The 17231-nt window shown below is 43.6% G+C and overlaps 1 protein-coding gene across 2 annotated transcripts in view; it reads left to right on the top strand.

The window, feature by feature from the left end:
- The window catches only part of NUSAP1 (nucleolar and spindle associated protein 1), a 48117-nt gene that overhangs the window by 19161 nt on the left and 11725 nt on the right, over positions 1-17231 (top strand). The window contains exons 5-8 of one of the 2 annotated variants that reach the window (XM_012462455.2): positions 1131-1232; positions 2905-3014; positions 10066-10253; positions 16545-16699. In XM_012462455.2, the coding sequence (XP_012317878.1) occupies positions 1131-1232; positions 2905-3014; positions 10066-10253; positions 16545-16699 (555 nt within the window). The remainder of the gene's footprint in view (positions 1-1130; positions 1233-2904; positions 3015-10065; positions 10254-16544; positions 16700-17231) is intronic. The other variant, XM_012462456.2, reaches the window with a different exon arrangement.

Below are 17231 nucleotides of genomic sequence, written 5' to 3' on the forward strand. Positions count from 1 at the left end.
ATGCTTGCAGTCCCAACACTTTGGGAGGCCGAGGTGGGTGGATCACTTGAGGTCAGGAGTTCGAGACTAGCCTGGTTAACATGACAAAACCCCGTCTCTAATAAAAATACAAAAATTAGCCGGATGCGGTGGCTCACGCCTGTAATCCCAACTACTCAGGAGGCTAAGGCAGGAGAATCTCTTGAATCCAGGAGGCAGAAGTTGCAGTGAGCCAAGATCACGCTACTGCACTCCTGCCTGGGCAGCAGAGTGAAATTCTGTCTCAAAACAATCAAACAAACAACCACAACCAAATATGAATAAGAACCAAAGGAACAGAGGAAATATGCAAAATGTTAATGGTGTTTCTTTGGCTGCTTGGATTACGTGATTTTTATCACTTTGGTTGTAATAATATTATGTTCATATAAAAACTGAAAAGTTTCTTTTTTAACTGATACATATATTTGTTTAAATTTAATTTATATTAAATAATTTTTTTAAAAAGAGAGATGGCGTCTCGCTGTGTTGCCCAGGCTGGTCTCAAACTCCTGGGCTCAAGCCATCCACCCACCTGAGCCTCCCAAAGTACTGGGATTACAGGCATGAGCCACAGTACCTGGCCAACTTTCTGATAGTTTTATATAACTTCTCCACAGGCATCAGAAAATATCTGAATGTCTACTTGAAGCATATGACCTGTAATTGTAGGAGTGCTGTACCTAATTCTTTGTGCTCCTTATGTACTGTTTCTACCACCGTCTTGGCAGAGCCTACCATGTAAAAATGCTGTGTTAACTTACACATTTCTTTTTGGAGATGGAATGTCGCTCTTGTGCAATGGTGTGATCTTGGCTCACTGCCACCTCCGCCTCCCGGGTTCAAATGATTCTCCTGCCTTAGCCTCTCGAGTAGCTGGGATTACAGCCATGCACCACCACACCCAGCTAATTTTGTATTTTTAGTAGAGATGGGGTTTCTCCATGTTGGTCGGGGTGATCTTGAACTCCCAGCCTCAGGTGATCTGTCCTCCTTGGCCTCCCAAAGTGCTGGGATTACAGGTGTGAGCCACTGTGCCCAGCCAACTTACACATATTTCTTAATGAGAACTTTTTTGAAATTCTTCATTATTTCTGTATCTTTGGATTTAGGTAACAAAGATTCAAAGATACCTTCAGAAAGAAAGAAATCTCTCTACACAGATGAGTTATCCAAACATGGAAAAAATAAAAGAACTGCAATGACTACTCCAAGTAAGTTTTGTAGACAAAGACATAATAAGTAATGGTTGAGCCACTTCAGACTGATGTTGGACTGAAATAGGTAAAAGCATAGATGCTGGAAGCAGTTTATATTCTAGTTCTCTCGTTTTTTAGCTTGGAGATCTTGGGGAACTTATCCTCAATAAACCCGCTTCCTCAGTGTAAAGTGGAAATAGTTATACTATAGTACCTGTTTCATCAGATTGATAGATACATAAATTGAGAATACATTTTTCACTGCTGCTTCCCTATCACAGCAAATAGCATGCAGCAGGGATTCAATAAATATCTGATGAATGAATGTACAAAGTACTTGGTACAATCCTCACCTTCTAGTAAGTTTTTCTTAAGTCTAAGGGACTCTGTTTTTGGACATATAATTCTTCTTCTCTATCTTCTATTGTTGAAATTGCTTGGCACATAGAATGTTGATTGAGTATTGTATATTTATAGTAGTTAGAATACTGTTCATCATATATTAAAAATTCAGTAAATGTTCATATACTTAATCAGAATAGGATACAGCAGGGTTCAGCAAACTGCTGCCTGTTTTGGCCTGTCTTAGATCCTTTGAGCTAAGAATGGCTCTTAGATTTTATAAGGAATTTAAAGGCCGGGAGTGGTAGCTCACGTCTGTAATCCCAGCACTTTGGGAGGCCAAGGTGGGTGGATCACTTGAGGTCAGGAGTTCGAGACCAGCCTGGCCAACATGATGAAACCCCATCTCTACTAATAAATATGAAAATTAGCTGAGCGTCGTGGCAGGCACCTGTAATCTCAGCTACTCAGGAGGCAGGAGAAGCGCTTGAACCCAGGAAATGGCAGTTGCAGTGAGCTGAGATCGTACTACTAAGAAAACAAAAAGAAAAAAAAAAGAATTTAAAAAACAAGAAGAATATGAAACAGAGACCTACCACCATAAAATACTTTTTTTTTTTTTTTTGAGACGGAGTCTCGCTCTGTTACGCAGGCTGCAGTATAGTGGTGCAATCTTGACTCACTTGCAGCTTCCACCTCCTGGGTTCAAGCAGTTTTCTGCTTTAGCCTCCCAAGTAGCTGGGATTACAGGTGCCCGCCACCACACCCCACTAATTTTGGTATTTTTAGTAGAGATGGTTTCACTGTATTGGCCAGGCTGGTCTGGAACTCCTGACCTTGTGATCCACCCGCCTCAGCCTCCCAGAGTGCTGGGATTACAGGCGTAAGCCACCGTGCTCAGCCCTAAAATAATTTATCTTGCGCTTTATAGAAAAAAGTTTGTCAGTCCTTGACATAGAGCATTATAAAATATCAAATTCGTGATTAAATAACACTCAACTAATTGGTAGGAGAGAAGATAAATCTTTTTTTTTTTTTTTTACCTCAGAGTCTCAGCCCAGAGAAGATAAATCTCCTACTCTCATCCTCTGAACTAAACCAAGATGTCAATTTAGTGAAATTAGACAATGCGGAGATGTGAATGTTTGATAATTTATAAGATGAATGTGCTTTGCCCCTGAGTTTCCAAAAACAAAGTATTTTGAAATTAATGTTTTAGCACATATTATATTGAAGTTGAATGTCAGGGCTGCAAAGAAGAAAATAAGTGTTAACAGAAAAACAGAAAAGATATATACATGGGTTTTGTTTAGTTATTAATTTTTATATTGGGGGAACATTCTAGACTTTAAGAAACTTCATGAAGCTCATTTTAAAGAAATGGAGTCCATTGATCAATATATTAAGAGGAAAAAGAAACATTTTGAAGAATACAATTCCATCATTGAACTGAAGGTATGTAGATAAAATTATGTTCTTAATGGAACTAAACTGATTTTAATTCTGAAACTATATAACACCATGGTTACAACTGGCTGTGACTCTACCAGTAGATTTGTTTGAGTTTAATACATCTTTATCTAAAACTTGCTTTCCCCTACCCTGATAATTTTCAAAATCCTCCATATAAAACAGTGAATCCATGGCTGGATGCAGTAGCTCATGCCTATAATGCCAGCACTTGGGGAGGTCAAGGTAGGTTGATCACCTGAGGTCAGGAGTTCAAGACCAGCCTGGCCAACATGGTGAAACCCTGTCTCTACTAAAAATACAAAAATATCAGCTGAGCGTAGTGGTGGGCACCTGTAATCCCAGCTACTTGGGAGGCTGACGCAGAATTGCTTGAACTGGGGAGGTGGAGGTTGCAGTGAGCCAAGATTTCACCATTGCACTCCAGCCTGGGTGACAGAGTGAGACTCTGTGTCAAAAAAACAAAACAAAACAAAACAGCCGGGCGCGGTGGCTCATGCCTGTAATCCCAGCACTTTGGGAGGCCGAGGCAGGTGGATCACGAGGTTAAGAGATCAAGACCATCCTGGTCAACATGGTGAAACGCCATCTCTACTAAAAATACAAAAAATTAGCTGGGCATGGTGGCGCGTGCCTGTAGTCCCAGCTACTCAGGAGGCTGAGGCAGGAGAATTGCCTGAACCCAGGAGGCGGAGGTTGCAGTGAGCCAAGATCGCGCCACTGCACTCCAGTCTGGGTAACAAGAACTAAACTCTGTCTTAAAAAAAAAAAAAAAAATAGTGAATCCTGACTGAGGAACTATTTCCCAAATTGCGATGTCATTCTACTTTCCATATTCAGATGTTCTGCCTATTACTTTCATTGAGGGTGAACCAAACTTATGACTGAAGCCATCTACTTTCTCTTGTCCCTTATGTAAAGGAAAATGGGTGATTAATAGTGGTAAACCTAAAGGGTTACTGTGGTAACAGCTCCCTTGAGGGCTTTCAGTCCAGGTCTTACAGGACTCAAAGCCCTCTTGAGTAAGAGAAGGTGATAAAATCAACTCTGAGGCTGAGTTGGCAGAGTAGTGACATTCTAGCAAGTTGATGTTATTGGTATCTGGTAAAGGAGTGCCGAATGGAGGACAAGAAACACATTTTTACAAATTTACTGATTTATGTATTTTTCTCAAAGACAGGGTCTCCCTATGATGCCTAGGCTGTCCTTGAACGCCTAGGCTCAAGTGATCCTCCCACCTCGGCCTCCCAAAGTGCTGGGATTACAGATGTGAGCCACCAGATTATATTTATTTCTCTTCTCTGTATTTAATTATTAACCACATGTTTATTTTACATAGCTTCCCTATTTCTCAAAAAGAATTTAAGGCCTGTTCTCAAAATAATTTAAGTTTATGGTATTAAATATAAAATAGTATGGTCAATTTAAAAGGTACAGAAAATGAGCACTACTAGTAGGTACAGTATTTATTACCATCAGTCACTCAGGTAAGTTTAAGTTTTCTGGCAACTAGGGATAAGAGGAAAACTCATTGGGTGATAAGGTGTAAATAATTTAAGTACCTAAGCTTCCAGGTGAGAAGCTTAATTAAAACAATAAACATTCATTGTAACAACTTAAAACTTGTTTTACATTGCCACAGTTTTTTTTTTTTTTAAGATAGAGTTTCGCTCTTGTTGCACAGGTTGGAGGACAGAGGTGCAGTTTCAGCTCACTGCAACCTCTGCTTCCCAGGTTCAAGCGATTCTCCTGCCTCAGCCTCCCGAGTAGCTGAGCTGAGATTGTGCCCACCACACCTTGGCCTCCCAAAGTGCTGGGATTACAAGCATGAGCCACCACTCCCATTCTCACCGTTATCACATTTGAAGGCACTATTTATCAGTTTTTTGTTTTTGTTTTTGTTTTTGAGATGGAGTCTCACTCTTTCACCCAGGCTGAAGTGCAGTGGCGTGATCTTGGCTCACTGCAACCTTCACCTCCCGGGTTCAAGAGATTCTTTTGCCTCAGCCTCCCAAGTAATTAGTATTACAGGTGCCCACCACCACACTTGGCTAATATTCGTATTTGTAATTTTGTTTATATATTTATTTCAGACAGAGTCTCATTCTGTTGCCCAGGCTGCAGTGCAGTGGCGCAATCTCTGCTCACTGCAAACTCCGCCTCCCAGATTCAAACGATTCTCCCACCTCAGCCTCCTGGGTAGCTGGGATTACAGGCAACTACCATCACACCCACCTCACCCTCCCAAGTAGCTGGGATTATAGGCAACTAGCATCACGCCCGGCTAATTTTTATATTTTTAATAGAGACGGAGTTTCACCATGTTGGCTAGGCTGGTCTCAAACTCCTGACTGCAGGTGATCCACCCACCTCAACTTCCCAAAATGCTGAGATTACAGGCATGAGCCACCACTCCCATCCTCACTGTTACCACATTTGAAAGTATTGCTTATCAATCTATTTTTTTGTTTGAGATGGAGTCTCACTCTGTCACCCAGGCTGGAGTACAGTGATGCAATTTTGGCTCACTGCAACCTCCACCATTTGGGTTTAAGAGATTCGCCAACATGGTGAAACCCTGTCTCTACTAAAAATACAAAAATTAGCCAGGTGTGGTGTTGGGCACCAATAGTCCTAGCTACTTGAGAGGCTGAGACAGGAGAATCGCTTAAACCAAGGAGATGAAGATTGTAGTGCAGGAAGATTGTGCCACTGCACTCCAGCCTGGGGACAAAGCAAAACTCCATCTCAAAAAAACAAAACAATAGGCAGGGTGTGGTGGCTCACGCCTTTAATCCTAGCACTGGAGGCGAAGGGAGGTGGATCACCTAAGGTCAGGAGTCTGAGGCCAGCCTGGCCAACATGGTGAAACCCCGTCTCTACTAAAAATATAAAAATTAGCCAGGCATGGTGGTGCATGCCTGTAATCCCAGCTACTCAATAGGCTGAGACAAGAGAATCACTTAAACCTAGGAGGCGGAGGTTGTGGTGAGCTGAGATTGCACCATTGCATTCCAGCCTGGGCAAGAAGAGCGAAACTCTGTCTCAAAAAAATAAAATTTAAATAAAATTTAAAAAGCTTTCAGCCTGACACAGTGGCTCACGCCTGTCAATCCAGAACTTTGGGAAGGCGAGGCCAAAGGATCACTTGAACCCCAGTGTTCAAGACCAACTTGGGCAACACCGTAAGACCTCATCTCTTTTTGTAAAAAAAAAAAGGGCCGGGCTCGGTGGCTCACACCTATAATCCCAGCACTTTGGGAGGCCAAGGCGGGTGAGGTCAAGAGATAGAGACCATCCTGGTCAACATGATGAAACCCTGTCTCTACTAAAAATACAAAAATTAGCTGGGCATGGTGGCGCACGCCTATAGTCCCAGCTACTCGGGAGGCTGAGGCAGGAGAATTGCTTGAACCCAGGAGGCAGAGGTTGCGGTGAGCCGAGATCACGCCATTGCACTCCAGCCTGGGTAACAAGAGCAAAACTCCCTCTCAAAACAAACAAACAAAAAAGCTAGGTGCGGTTGCTGACGTCTGTAATCCCAGCAGTTTGGAAGGTTGTGTCAGGCAGATCAGTTGAGGCCAGGAGTTCGAGACCAGCCTGGCCAATATGGTGAGACCCCTGTCTCTACTAAAAGTAAAAAACTAGCCAGGCATGGTAGCACATGCCTAAAATCCGAGCTACTGGAGAGGCTGAGGTAGAGGAATTGCTTGAATCTGGGAGGCGGAGGTTGCAGTGAGCCGGGATGGTGCGATTGCACTCCAGCCTTGGCAATAGAGTGAGACCCTGTTCCAAAAACAAAAAAAAAACCTCAAGTTGCTGCTTTCTATACTTGGTAATATGGATGACTCAATTTTCTAAGTAAAAGTTAAGGACAGAACAAGAACAACTGTCTGACCCATAAACTTTGAGTGTTGCCCTAGAAGATGTGTTGAAAAAACAAATAGTTCTTCTTACTTTTTAGATAACTCCTGCCTGGTAAATCTATCTGAATGAGTTTAGTTCTAAAATAACACTGTCCAAACTAAATGTTTAAGAAATTCCCCTATCAGATGTGTAACTTGGTATGTTCTCTTTGGAGACTAGAAAATAAAAAATCAATTACAGTAACCACCATATCTGAGATGAAGTTGCTTTTGGCACATTTGGGGCTTGATCATTTGAATGGTGATGGACAACAATAAACAGATATCCTAAAGAGTATCATTCTGGCCATGACAGCTTCTCTTTGACTTTCATGGTAAGAAAAGGGAGACTTGTTTGATCTAGTTGTCAAATGGCCCTCTAAAAAAATCAGAAACCTATCTGGGTGTGGTGGCCCATGCCTATAATCCTACCTACTTAGGAGGCTGAGGTGGGAGGATTGCTTGAGCCCAGGAGTCAGAGACCAGGCTGGGCAACATAGCATGACCCCATCTCAAAGAAATACATACATACCTACATTTAATTTATTTATTTATTTTAACTAATTTATTTATTTATGTAAAGATCGGAAAACTTGTATCCCAAGGTAACTTATATTGTTGTAACTCTTTATATTTTATAATTGGCTATTTTTATGCAGATTTGCTTTTTCTCAATTTTTGCCCATTCTTATTTATTGGTATATATTACCTGTTATAAATACTTTTCCATTGTTAATCTTTTAACTAGATTAATGGTATCTTGCCTTGTGGAAGGTTTTTAATTGTAGTTAAACTTATCCAAGTCTTCTTTTTAAGGATGAGTTTTTTATAGTGCTTAGAAAGGTCTTACCTTCAGCTACTCAGGAGGCTGAGGCAGGAAAAACACTTGAAGCCGGTAGGCAGAGAAGATTGCTGCAAGCCGAGATCACGCCACTGCACTCCAGCCTGGGTGACGGAGTGAGACTCTGTCTCAAAAAAGGTGGTGGGTGCCTGTAATCCCAGCTACTGGGAAGCTGAGACAGGAGAATCACTTGAACTCAGGAGGCAGAGGTTGCATTGCCACACATTGTGTGTGTGTGTGTGTGTGTGTGTGTGTGTGTGTGTGTATGGCTGGGCACAGTGGCTCATGCCTGTATTCCCAGCACTTTGGGAGGCTGAGGTGGGTGGATCACAGGAAGTCAGGAGTTCAAGACCAGCCTGGCCAACGTGGCGAAACCCCATCTATACTAAATCAATATAAAAATTAGCCAGGTGTGGTGGTAGGCACCTATAAAAGAAAGAAAGTTCTCTCTCTCTTTTTCTTTCTTTTTTTTTTTTTTTTTGAGATGGAGTTTTGCTCTTGTTGCCTAGGCTAGAGCGCAATGGCACAATCTTGGCTCACCACAACCTCCACCTCCTGTGTTCAAGTGATTCTTCTGCCTCAGCCTCCCCAGTAGCTGGAATTACAGGCATGTACCACTACACCATGTTAACTTTGTATTTTTAGTAGAGACAGGGTTTCTCCATGTTGGTCAGACTGATCTCGAACTCCCGACCTCAGGTGATCCACCCGCCTCAGCCTCCCAAAGTGCTGGGATTACAAGCGTAAGCCACCAAGCCCAGCCACTTTTTTCTTTTTTTTTTGAGACAGAGTCTCACTCTGTCACCCAGGTGGTAGTACAATGGTGCAGTGATGGCTCACTGAAGTCTCAACCTTCTGGACTCAGGTGATCCTCCCACTTCAGCCTCCTTAGAACCTGGGACTATAGTCATACGCCACTACACCCAGCTATCTTTCAGTTTTTTGTAGAGACAGGTCTCACTATGTTGTCCAGGCTGGTCTCAAACTCCTAGGCTCAAGCAGTCCTCCCTCCTCTGCCTCACAAAGTTACTGGGATAACAGGCGTGACTCACCAGATTATGTTTATTTCTAGTCCCTGTATTTAGTTCTTAACCTACATTTTTATTTTTGTATATATTAATTTCAGTTGTCATTTCTCAGTTGACAGGTAATATAGTTAACATTTCTTCTGTTTGCAACAGATCTTTGACTAATGATAATAAGATATTATTCTTTGTGCCTTGACAATATCTAAGAAAGACACCCTAAGTGAAATCCTTCAAGCATTTATTTCCTTCCCTCTTTGCTTTAGTTTTTTGTTTTAAAGGACTTCAAAATACTCTTATTTGGGGATAGAGGGAGGGGGTGGAATTAATTGTAGATTGAACATGTTAAATATATAATAGTTTCTTTAAGTTTGATTTTGTTTGTTTGTTTTTGTAGAGACAGGGTCTCCTAATGTTGCCCAGGCTGGTCATGAACTCCTGGGCTTAAGTGGTCCTCCCGCCCCAGCCTCCCAAAGTGCTGAGATTATAGAGTGTGAGCCACTGCACGTAGCCTAAGTTTATGTTTAATAAACTATATAATGCTCTCAAATGTTCCATAGTTTCAAAATCTTTTTTCCCCTTTTTGGCTACAAGGGACTGTTTTCCTACATTATATCTCTTGTTAGAAAATGCCTAGATACCTCAGCACAGTGGTTCACACCTGTAATCCAAGCACTTTGGGAGGCCAAGGCAGGCAGATTACTTGAGGTCAGGAGTTTGAGACCAGCCTGGCCAACGTGACAAAACCCTGTCTCTACTAAAAATACAAAAATTAGCTGGGCATGGTAGCAGGTGCCTGTAATACCAGCTACTCTGGAGGCTGAGGTAGGAGGATTGCTTGAACCCAGGAGGTGGCAGTTGCAGTCAGCCCAGCTCTCTGTCTCGAAGAAGAAAGAAAGAAGGAAGGAAAGAAGGAAAGAAAGAAGGAAGAGAAGGGAAAAGGGAAAGAGAAAAGGAAAGGAAATAAATGAATGCCTGGGTACATGGCAGCTGGGAAAGGTTTTCTTGTAACTCATTACTCAGCCACAACTGGAAATTGCTCTTCACAGCAGAATCCCCATAGCAATAAATGGCAGGTAATTGTGGAGCCAGCCAGACGGGTAGAATAGGATGAGGTGAGGTGGTAGGGAAGGAAAATACTCCAAATGGAGTTACAAATGAGGGAGTAAACACAGGGATAAATGGAAACGCTCTTTTGAACTTTGCCTAGGGAGACAATACTGAATCAGAGGCCAAGCTTTTAAAATGGTGCATTTTCTCTTCAGCAGCAGCCCATCAATAAGGGAGGAGTCATGACTCCAGTACCTCCAAAAGGAAGACTCTCTGTGGCTTCTACTCCCAACAGCCAACGACGCTCTCAAGGCCAGTCTTACGGCCCTGCATGTCAGAGTACCTTGGGTCTGAAGGGATCACTCAAGCGCTCTGCTATCTCTGCAGCTAAAACAGGTGTCAGGTAAAGAAATCACTTGAAAATGTAATCATGGACAAGATTCCACATGGATTATATATATATATATATTTTAAACCCATGGAGGATTGCAAAATTAGAAGGATTATATTTTTTAAAATGTTTTTAATTGGTAAATAAGAATTGTACATATTTATGGGATACACAGTGATGTTTCCCTTTTTTTTTTTAAGGCAGAGTTTCACTCTGTTGCCCAGGCTGGAGTGCAGTGGCACAATCTTGGCTCACTGCAACCTCCACCTCCTGGGTTCAAGTGATTCTCCTGCCTCAGCCTCCCTAATAGCTGGAACCACAGGCACGTGCCACCACGCCTGGCTAATTTTTTTTTTTTTTTTTTTTTTTGAGAGAGTCTCACTGTCACCCAGACTAAAGTACAATGGCATGATCTTGGCTCACTGCAACATCCACCTCCTAGATTCAGGCAATTCTCCTATCTCAGCCTCCTGAGTAGCTGGGATACAGACACATACCAACACACCTGGCAAATTTTTATATTTTTAGTAGAAACGGGATTTCACCATATTGGTCAGGCTGGTTTCGAACTCCTTACCTAAGGTGATCCATTTGCCTTGGCCTCCCAAAGTGCTGGGATTACAGGTATGAGCCACTGTACCCAGCCTTAGAGAGAGAATCTTACTCTGTCGCCCATTCTGGAGTGCAGTGGAACAGTCTTGGCTCACTGCAACTTCCACCTGCTGGGTTCAAGTGATTCTCCTGCCTCAGCCTTCTGAGTAGCTGGGATTAGATTACAGGCATGCACCACGACGACACCCAGCTATTTTTTGTATTTTTAGTAGAGACGGGGTTTCACCCTGTTGGCCAGGCTAGTCTCGAACTCCTGACCATAGGGGATCTGCCCACCTCAGCCTCCCAAAGTTCTAGGATTACAGGCATGAGCCACCGAGCCTGGCCCCTAGTTATGTTTCAATACATATATTGTATGGTAGGCAGATCAGGGTAATTAGCATATCCATCATCTCAAACAGTTATCATTTCTTAATATTGGGAATATTTAGTATCCTCCTAGCTCTTCGAAACCATTACATCCAGCTAATTTTGCAAGTTCTCACTATGTTATCCAGTCTGGTCATGAACTCTTAGGCTCAAGTGACCCTCCCACCTCGGCTTTCCAAAGTGCTAGGGTTACAAATGTGCCATTGCACCCAGCGTTCTAGCTCTTAAATTTCTCATTCAAATCATGAATTGTTTTCTTGATTTCATTGACTTGTCTGTCTGTATTCTCTTGTATCTCACTGAGTTCCCCTAAGATTATTATTTTGAATTCTTTTTCTAGTATTTCATATATTTTCTTATGATTAGGGTTATTGGAGAATTAACATTTTTCTTTGGAGGTGACTTGTTTCCCTGCATTTTCATGGTTTATGTGTCCTTCCATTGATTTCTACACATCTGTTAGGAAAGTCACCTCTTGCAATTTTATAGAGAAGGTTTCATAGGGAAGAACATACTCATATGAATAGGTCTTGGGGTGTCAGTTAAATGGGGTGCATTGGCCTTGGTTCTAGGTGGGTACATACAGTGTCTGTAATTTCTTCAGGTGTAATTCTAGTGGCATTTGCAAGTTTCTCAGTAGCCTAAGCTAAGAGAGTTGGTGGTGATGGTGGCTTTGCCAGGTTTGGGACTGTGGGACTGTTTCTCAGGCCTGGTATGCAGTTGCATGACTGCTTGGCTGGTCTTGGGGTATGTCTACCAGAGGCTGCTTACAAGGCTGCTTCTCACCAGGCGCGGTGGCACAAACCTGTAATCCCAGCACTTGGGGAGGCCAAGGCAGGCGGATTGTGAGGTCAGGAGTTCAAGACCAGCCTGGCCAACATGGTGAAACCCTGTCTCTTAAAAAAAAACAAAAAGGCCAGGCATGGTGGCTCATACCTGTAATCCCAACACTTTGGGAGGCTGAAGTAGGTGGATCACAAGGTCAGGAGATTGAGACCATCCTGGCCAACATGGTGAAACCCTGTCTCTACTAAAAATACAAAAAATTAGCCAGGCATGCTGGTGCATGCCTGTAATCCCAGGTACTCAGGAACCTAAGGCAGGAGAATCATTTGAACCAGGGAGTCAGAGGTTGCAGTGAGCCAAGATCACGCCACTGCACTCCAGCCTGGTGACAGAAGGGAGACTCATTCTCGAAAAGAAAAGAAAAAAAAGGCTGCTTCTCAGGCCCTTACTAGGAGTACAGGGCCATTGGGCAGATCAGGGGCTTCTCTGCAGGGGTGAGGCATCTCAAGGCTGTTTCTCAGGCCCTAGGCACAGGTAGCTGAGTGTGTCAGCTGCTTGACATTCTCTCCCACTCCAGAAAGGGCATGTGGCAGTTTGGCCAGCTCAAGGGCATGTTTGCCCTGAGCACATCTGCTTAGGCTCCAAGCAACTGGGGTCATGACGTTGAAGCCACCCCTACCAAGACCCTGTGGGTTTGGTCAATGAATATGGAGCTCTAGTGCTGGAGACGTGTAGTGGCTACTGGCCCCCAGCAGACCAGAGTGCATTCCAAAAGTGGTTCTCGTCTCAAGATGGTTCTGTGCTGCAGAAGCTAATGGCAGTTAGAGTGCATACCTTGTGCTCTTAATCCAGGGCAATGCAGGTGCAGTAATTCCTGGCAGCTCTCCAAACTGGGAGACTTGGGTATTAAACATGGGTATTCTCCTGTAGTAAGGACTGTAGGTGCCTGCAGTAGCAATGGGGGCTGGTGGGGATCTTCAGTTTACTGTTTCTTCACAACAGGAATCCCCTCCTGACTTCAGGCAGATCTGATTCTGGTGGAGGAGACAGGGCTGCAGAGGCTAGACGCCTCTGGCTGCCCTCCTGGGCCTCCATTCGCCACAGGTACATGTCCACTCCTCTGATGCACTCCAGTGCTTTCCTGTTGACACTCCAGTCAAATCTTAGCTTTTTTCTGCGGTGGCTTCCACCCGTAATCCCAGCTACTTGGGAGGCTGAGGCAGGAGGATCGTTTGAGTTCACAAGTTTGAGGCCAGCCTGGGCAACATAGCTAAAGCTATCTCTAAAAATAAAATTCTAAAAATCTTAGCTGTTTATTTGTTGCCTTCATCCTTTCTTGTTGAAGGATGAATACCAGTCATCTCTAGTCGGCCATCTTGCTGACATCACTCTCAAATATGTGTTCTTTTGCTTTTGTTTTGTAGAGATGAGGTCTTGCTATGTTGCCCAAGATGGTCTTGAACTCCTGGCCTCAAGTGATCCTCCTGCCTCAGGCTCCCAAAGTACTAAGAATACAGGCATAAGCCACAATGCCCAGATATTCTTTATTTTATTAATATATGACTGCCAAGATGCCCAAGGAGAAACTTTTCCATTTACTTAAATATAGAAGTGAAGCTAAATGCCTATAGAAAGTCTCTCACTGCAGTGAAATGAAAAATTAACTCTTCCTCAAATACAAATATTATAACCTAGTGGGCACTAAAGTAACATCACTATCTCATGCCCCGTTGATCCCTGTTTTTGTTTACTTGTAACTTTTCTGACATCAAGGTCACCTTCAACTGGGACTCTCCCCATAGACAAAAATCTTCCAATTACTTCTAATATCAAAACTTTATTTTCTACTTCTTTTTTTTTTTTTTGAGACAGAGTCTCGCTCTGTCATCCAGGCTGGAGTGCAATGGTGCAATCTCGGTTCATTGCAACCTCCACCTCCCTTGTTCAAGTGATTCTCATGCCTCAGCCTCCTGAGTAGCTGGGATTACAGGTGTACACCACCATGCTCGGCTAATCTTTCTTTTCTTTCCCCTCCCCTCCCCGCCCCTTTCTTTTTCGAGACAGATTCTCACTCTGTCGCCCAGGCTGGAGTGCAGTGGTGCGACCTCGGCTCACTACAACCTCTGACTCCTGGGTTCAAGCAGTTCTCCTGCCTCAGCCTCCCAAGTACCTGGGACTACAGGCACCTGCCACCATGCCTGGCTAAAATTTTTGTATATTCAGTAGAGATGGAGTTTCACTGTGTTGGCCAGGCTGGACTTGAACTCCAGACCTAGTAATCTGCCTGCCTCAACCTCCCAAAGTGCTGGGATTACAGGCTTGAGCCACCGTGCCCAGCCCCTTCAACATAGTTTTTAAAACTTAAAAGTGGCTTTAAGCTTGGAATTCTATGTATTGAATTTGCTTGGAATATGAAGTACCTATAAAAGGTGGTTCTGGTTTCACTTAAGAACACCATGGGCCAGGTGCGGTGGCTCACACCTGTAATCCCATTTTAGGAGACTGAGGTCAGTGGATCACCTAAGGTCAGAAGTTCAAGACCAGCCATGAACAACATGGTGAAACCTCATCTTTATTAAAAATACATATTTATCCGGGCATGGTGGTCCTCAACTATAATCCCAGCTACTTTGGAGGCTGAGGCAGGAGAATCGCTTGAACCCAGGATGTAGAGGTTGTAGTGAGCCAAGATCACACCATTGCACTCCATTCTAGGCAACAAGAGCGAAACTTTGTCTCAATTAAAAAAACACCATGGTCAGAGAATTGGCCCTTGCTTCACTGCAATGTACAGATGGGTCTGGACTTCACGCCATTAATTGAATGAAGGCTCATTTTTATTTTATGAACCATTAAGAAAAATCACTGCTGGCTGGGCAAAGTGGCTCATGCCTGTAATCCCAGCACTTTGGGAGGCCAAATGGGCAAATAGCTTAAGCCCAGGAGTTTGAGACCAGCCTGGCCAACATGGCAAAACTCTATCTCTACCAAAAATGTAAAAATCAGTCAGGAGTGGCTGGGCACAGTGGCTCACGCCTGTAATACCAGCACTTTGGGAGGCTGAGGTGGGCAGATTATCTGAGATCAGAAGTTCGAGACTAGCGTGACCAACATGGTGAAACCCTGTCTCTACCAAAAATACAAAATTAGCCAGGCGTGGTGGTGTATGCCTGTAATCCCAGCTACTCAAGAGGCTGAGGCAGGAGAATCGCTTGACCCCGGGAGACGGAGGTTACAGTGAGCCAAGATCGCGCCATTGCACTCCACCTTGGCAACAGAGCGAAACTCCATCTCAAAAAAAAAAAAAAAAAAGGCCGCACATGGTGACTCACACCTGTAATCCCAGCAATTCAGGAGGCCGAGGCAGGTGAATTACCCAAAGTCAGAAGTTCCAGACCAGCCTGGCCAACATGATGAAACCCCATCTCTACTAAAAATACAAAAATTAACCAGCTGTGATGGCAGGCACCTGTAATCCCAGCTGCTCAGGAGGCTGAGTCAGGAGACACACTTGAATCCAGGAGGCAGAGGTTGTAATGAGCTGAGATCGAGCCACTGCACTCCAGCCTAGGGGATATAACGAGACTCTTGGCTCCAATTAAAAAAAAAATTTAGCCAGGCACAGTGGCTCACACCCATAGTCCCAGCTATTCAGGAGGCTAGCAATTTGCCATATGTAAAGAATGGGGTTGGCCAGATGCAGTGGCTTACACCTGTAATCCCGACACTTTGGGAGGTCAAAGTGGGCAGATCACAAGATCAGGACTACAGCCTGACCAACATGGTGAAACCCCATCTCTACTAAAAATACAAAAATTAGCCAGACATGGTGGTGGGTGCCTGTAATCCCAGCTACTCAAGAGGCTGAGACAGGAACATTGCTTGAACCCAGGAGGCAGAGGTTGCAATGAGCCAAGATCACGATACTGCACTCTAGCCTGGGTGATGAAGGGAGACTCCATCTCAAAAAAAAAAAAAAAGGGCTTATTTCTCTACCGCTCAAATGAATGACATTCTTTTAGGAAAATACAAGACCTGTTCTTACCACTCACCTAGCACAGAAGTCTCCTACTCCCTGTGACTTCCCCTCACCCGGAGGAGGAGGAAGAGGGGGAGCTCTTTGGCTTGCCTCTTGAACTATAATGAGGCATATTCCTCCAGCACCATCATCGTCCAAGGCAGAGAGACCAGAAAAGACAAGAACATATTTTACAAATAACGGAAGTTGAAATGTGATTTACTTTAGCATCAGCCTTTTAGAAATGTGTCTCTTCTGCAAAAGAGGTTCATTACTATGACAAGTATTCCGTGCTGGGAAAATCCTTTTGATTTGGGTAAGGAAAAAAAAAAAAACGACAAGTATTCATCAAGGCCCTTTTCACTGTTTGCTATTGGTCAAGTGGTTTTATTTATTTATTTATTTCATTTTTTTTTTCTTTGCTACTGTATTCCTAGGTAAAGTGCTTTTATTTATAAGCTAGATACAAGTTACTCTTGCCACAATACTCATGTCTTGTATTCTGCTGTCCTATTTAGGTTTTCAGCTGCTACTAAAGATAATGAGCATAAGCGTTCACTGACCAAGACTCCAGCCAGAAGGTCTGCACGTGTGACCATGTCTGGGAATACCCCAAAAGGCGAGGCTATGCTTGGGACACACAAAATAAAGACCACCAAGGGGAATTCTGCTGGTAAAAAAAAAAAAAAAAATCTGTTTTTTTGTTTTTCTGAGATGAAGTCTCACTCTGTCATCAGGCTGGAGTGCAGTGACGCGATCTCGGCTCACTGCAACCTCTGACTCCCTGATTCAAGCTATTCTGCCTCAGCCTCTTGAGTAGCTGGGATTACAGGCACCTGCCACCAAGCCCAGCTAATTTTTGTATTTTTTAGTAGAGAAAGGGTTTCACCATGTTGGCCAGGATGGTCTTGATCTCCTGACCTCAAGTAATTCACCCGCCTCGGCCTCCCAAAGTGCTGGGATTACAGGTGTGAGCCACCGCACCCAGCCATCCATTTCATTTTTAAGCCATGTAACTTTCTCAAAATTATTAGATGTATCTCTTTTTTTTTTTTGAGATGGAGTTTCACTTTTGTTTCCCAGGCTGGAGTGCAGTGCAGTCTTGGCTCACTACAATCTCCGCCTCCCGGGTTTAAGCAATTCTCCTGCCTCAGCCTCCAGAGTAGCTGCGATTACGGGCATGCACCATCACACTCGGCTAATTT

This window comes from Aotus nancymaae, unplaced genomic scaffold (assembly GCF_030222135.1).
Source record: "Aotus nancymaae isolate 86718 unplaced genomic scaffold, 86718_ANA_hifiasm-v0.15.2.pri h1tg000011l, whole genome shotgun sequence".
In the NCBI taxonomy this organism is placed as follows: Eukaryota; Metazoa; Chordata; class Mammalia; order Primates; family Aotidae; genus Aotus; species Aotus nancymaae.